The sequence below is a fragment of the Olea europaea genome, chromosome 9 (assembly GCF_002742605.1).
Source record: "Olea europaea var. sylvestris chromosome 9, O_europaea_v1, whole genome shotgun sequence".
NCBI lineage: Eukaryota > Viridiplantae > Streptophyta > Magnoliopsida > Lamiales > Oleaceae > Olea > Olea europaea.
Genome location: NC_036245.1, coordinates 9826863 through 9831104, shown reverse-complemented (window position 1 = coordinate 9831104; position 4242 = coordinate 9826863). Strand labels below are relative to the sequence as shown.

The following is a 4242-nucleotide window of genomic DNA, read 5'->3' as shown; positions in this document are numbered from 1 at the left end:
GGATCATTGTTGACAGTAATAGAAGCACTGGCTCCTGCTGGACACATTCTCGTTAATTCAGCTGCATATTCCCTATCGAGCGATGCATCGATGAGGTTGAATTTTCCGTTTGAGTCGAGTTTGAAACGATCACTAAACGAGCTGCAATGTGCTGATCCAATTGTATGAGCTCCTGCAAAACCACAAATCATATTGTGTAACCATAGATAATTAGGAAAAATAGTCCCAGAGAGACTTCAAGAGTCGAGTTAATTGTTCTAATGATCACTGAACTTAAGTCCATATCTTTGATTGACCACCGAAATTTAAAATATCGAGTTATGGCCACTGAATTTTGAAAAATGTCGAGTTTTGATCACTGAACTTAGGTCCATCTCTTTAATTGGTCACTGAAGTTTAAAATGTCGAATTTTAGTTACTGAACTTAGGCCAATGTCTTTGATTGCTCACTGAACTTAGGTCAATGTCTTAAATTGCTTACTGAAATTTGAAATGTAGAGTTTTGACCACTGAAATGTACAATATTTTTCAAAATTCAGTAAATAATGTACAATATTTTTTAAAGTTCATTAAGTAATATACAACATTGTTCAAAATTCAGTGGTTAAAACTCGACATTTTAAATTTTAGTGAACAATAAAAGACATGGACCTAAGTTAAGTGAGCCAAACTCGACATTTTTCAAAATTCAATGGCCAAAACTCGACCTTTTAAATTTCAGTGGTCAATCAAAGACACGAACATATGTTCAGTGACCAAAACTCGACATTTTAAAGTTCAGTGCCAATTAAAGATATGACCATATGTTCAGTGATCATTGGAACAATTAAATCTCAAGAGTCGAACCGATCACTAAGTCACGAGTCATTGACAAGTATATTTATAAATATATCTATTTATTAGTGGGGTTCGTTTTTAAGTTAAGAGCGTACCTGATAGGGTAACGAGATCGTCCATGGATAGGCCCTTAGAAGAAAAAATGTTAGCCATTTGATTCAATGTGAAACTTGTGTCTATTATATTTGGTCTAACATTTGCAGCCAAGGATACCCTTCCATCTCTTCTCCCTGTTGGAATCTGAATATTTGGTCCCCCTGTCTGTTTCAGGAAACCCATTAATAAGTACCACTTTTAAATAATGAAGCACAATAATAATAAAATGTCACATGGTAGCACGTAAATGTAGGGTGATTTTGCACTTTACGAGTTCCACAGCGTCTCTAGCGGCCAATGCGAGAATATCAGCACAAGAAACTACTCCTGGACAAAAGATTTCAAGAACTCTTTTTGCTGAATCTATTACTGAAAATGCTCCAAGTGATTTGTTAGCTGGATCACTTCTTTCAGTATCATTTCCTTGTAACAATATAGATGCATCACAGCCCTGTTACATAATCCCCTAGTGTTAGAAGAAGTTATGGATGTTCTTAGCATCCTAAAAAACTAAAACTTTAGTTTAAGTTATATGTAGTTTAAGCGTTTAGATCAAGTGGTTCCACACTGTAGTCTCTATTTGGAAACGTTTTGAAAAACGAAATACTTCAAAAACTCCGGTAAAATGCATATATGTAATTTGTAAAAGAAACAAATTAACATAAATATACAGTAAATGAAAACAATACTAACCTCTACAAAACAGTCATGGAAAAACAGACGAAGAAGCTTTCCAGGGGTAGTTGGATCCATAGAAGAGGCAGATCTCACTGTATTTTTCACCATAATTTCAGCAGACGGGCAAGAAACCGCATAAAAGTCAAAGGAGAGACCGGAGGAAGATCGAATAAAGCAAACTACAAAGAACGTAACAAAAATAAGTAGCTTATAATTATAAAATTTTTTATTAATACAAATTTTTCTTTTCTCCATATTTTTAGAAAGAACGAGTCCTCCACTCAAACTTTCTTCAGTCGATCTCTAAAAATATATATTTAGAGAGAGAGAAAGAGTAGAGTTAAGGCCATGTGTGGTTATTTAAAGCTGCATTTATTTTGTTATGGAAATGAATTGTGACAGTAGGAGACGGCCAGAAGATACTGTTCTTGTATAAATTATATTTATTTGAAAATATTGGATTAGATCAAGATGAATTAGGAGGGGTGAGGTAGGTGGCAGTTGGATGTAAGATTACTACTCTACCTCTTTATCTCTGTGTCAGAAACCAACATAAATACGAGCCCAGAATGCTTGTTTGAACTTTGTGCATGCAGAAAATAATGTTCCAAGAAGATCCATGTGAATGTTGCACATAATTGTTTGATAAATTATTTGTGAAATAAGAGCATCTCTAATGAGCTATGAGTTGCACCAAAATGGATATATATATATAATAAATTTATTATATCATCTCAAAATGCTTACATGATCAGGAACAATTTGGATATTTTCTTAGAAGGCATGCTAGATATAATCCGCTTAACTTTTTATAATTTATCCTCATTAGATGATGTGTCCATTTAATTTTTATATAATTTGTCTTTACTCTTTCTTAACAACCTCTCTTTTGTACTAATGATCGACAAATAGTGCTGTTCACACCTTGATATTCTTTCCTTCCCCGTTTCGCTTATCACATGTACAATTCACATTATTACATTGGACATGATCTGACAAGAAAGTTTGCAAAGACAATGGACCGCTACAAAGGTGGATTAGCTAAGACAAGCCGGATGGAATAACGGGAATAAGAATATCGAAAATTGGATCATCTTTTCAATTGAAATCTCAATCAAAGACAAGTTCTGCCAAGGCTAGATCTGAAAGAGAGGATTCACTTTCCAAAATTTTAAGTAACATGACCTTCAAAAGCTAAAGTTGAATAATAATCTGTCCAATACCACTCAACCTCCTTACTAAACACGTGACGAATCTTCAAACGTCTGACTTCTTTTATTTATCAAACCTTTCTGCTCCTCATAACCTCTGTGCTTCCTTAAAAAATTTGTTGTGTTCTTCGCAATTGCAGTCGAACAAATATGGATTCCAGTCAAGCACAATGCAGCACAAACCAAAAAGGTAGCTTTCCGCTGCCTCCCATAAATAAGAATTGAGAAGACATCTTTGTTATTCTTGCCAACATGCCACGAAAATTCTAAAGATTATACCTTGCTTTTCACCGCCATTTATGGTTGTGTGACTTGTGTCTAGATATATGAAGGATAGAAATTCCACCGACAATTATGTAGTCTTAGGAGATGTCAGCTAGTACGATGTGATGGATGAGTGGGAGGGAGAGTAATTAGTGATTGATTGAATGGAGAGAATTAGAGGTGGGAGAGTTAGCAGGAGCAAATTTGCATGAATGCTATCGACAAAGAATATTGTTATATAACACTAGTTTCATGGCATTATGTGACATGTTTAATTAAAGATGAAATTATGTAATTTATTTACTTGTACATTTCGTTTAATGACATTTAGTGTTACCTAAACTAATGCTTTAATATCACTGATATTAAATATCATTACTCTACCTATGTGGATTTGAAAGTTTAGTCTTCGATTTTATATTTCGTTGACTAATCCTTCCTAATTCATATATTTGTAGAAAGTTCTTTTGCAATTCCTTACATAAGAATTCAAAAAATATTGAATCCTCATCGAAATGGTTTCTCTATAACGAGTCATCCTTAATATCAAATAAATCATTTTCGTCTTTGGTAAATTTATCGACATTCAATACTAGTGCAGCCACTGTGATGGCATTTTCAATGGAAACCTTTATTGACATGCTGAATATATATGTTGAGAGACAATTTAAACGGATAAGTTTATTTTCATTGGAGCAACAAAGTTTCCAGGTCAATTCTTGACACAACATGTTTATGAAAATTGGGGACATCCTTAGCTTTTGATGAAAAATAACTTGGCCTTATGCGTGTTATAGAGCGTAATGAAGATATTATATAAATAAATTTGTTGCCTTAGTAATATCTTGAGTTGTTAGATGACGAGGTTCAACAATACCTGTTGCTAAAATCCTACGCATACAAGTACTGATCCCACTTTTTCTCAATTAAGAAGCCGAGGCAGTGCCAACAAATTAGATCTGCCGGAGAACGTTCAAGTATGGCTGGATCTCTTGGGAGTGAAGTTGTGCTGTGTCCAAAAGAATAAGGCATTCCATGCCCAACTTTGTCCATACATTCCTATACTCAGCCACCCATGATTCTGATGACTTCAAATTGATATAGAGTTCTCTTGTGGGGACTTTTTCTTTCATCAGAATCTCATTCTGATGCCCTT

General features: G+C 34.3%; 1 protein-coding gene across 1 annotated transcript in view; it reads right to left on the bottom strand.

Moving 5' to 3' along the window:
* The window catches only part of LOC111399930 (peroxidase 46-like), a 6129-nt gene extending 4137 nt beyond the window's left edge, over positions 1-1992 (bottom strand). Inside the window, exons 1-4 of the mRNA XM_023027415.1 lie at positions 1627-1992; positions 1205-1384; positions 933-1098; positions 2-172 (exon numbers count right to left, since the gene is read on the bottom strand). Of these exons, the coding sequence (XP_022883183.1) occupies positions 2-172; positions 933-1098; positions 1205-1384; positions 1627-1866 (757 nt within the window). The 5' untranslated portion in view covers positions 1867-1992. The remainder of the gene's footprint in view (position 1; positions 173-932; positions 1099-1204; positions 1385-1626) is intronic.
* Between the last annotated feature and the right edge of the window lie 2250 nt (positions 1993-4242).